General features: G+C 44.8%; 1 protein-coding gene across 1 annotated transcript in view; it reads left to right on the top strand.

The window, feature by feature from the left end:
* The first annotated feature begins 106 nt into the window (after positions 1 to 106).
* The window catches only part of NDUFAB1 (NADH dehydrogenase (ubiquinone) 1, alpha/beta subcomplex, 1, 8kDa), a 5,791-nt gene continuing 5,676 nt past the window's right edge, over positions 107 to 221 (top strand). The window contains exon 1 of the mRNA XM_010837207.1: positions 107 to 138. Coding sequence (XP_010835509.1) covers positions 109 to 138 — 30 coding nt within the window. The 5' untranslated portion in view covers positions 107 to 108. The remainder of the gene's footprint in view (positions 139 to 221) is intronic.

Raw genomic sequence — 221 nt, 5'->3', positions numbered from 1 at the left:
CACCACCCTTATGGCAGAAAGTGAAGAGGAACTCAAAAGCTTCTTGATGAAAGTGAAAGTGGAGAGTGAAAAAGTTGGCTTAAGCTCAACATTCAGAAAACGAAGATCATGGCATCCGGTCCCATCACTTCATGGGAAGTAGGTGGGGAAACAGTGGAAGCAGTGTCAGACTTTATTTTTTGGGGCTCCAAAATCACTGCAGATGGTGATTGCAGCCATGA

The sequence above is a fragment of the Bison bison genome, unplaced genomic scaffold (assembly GCF_000754665.1).
Source record: "Bison bison bison isolate TAMUID 2011002044 unplaced genomic scaffold, Bison_UMD1.0 scf7180017864072, whole genome shotgun sequence".
NCBI classification, from domain to species: domain Eukaryota; kingdom Metazoa; phylum Chordata; class Mammalia; order Artiodactyla; family Bovidae; genus Bison; species Bison bison.
Note: the sequence above shows the minus strand (reverse complement) of the source record. Positions and strands in the feature narration are given on the sequence as shown.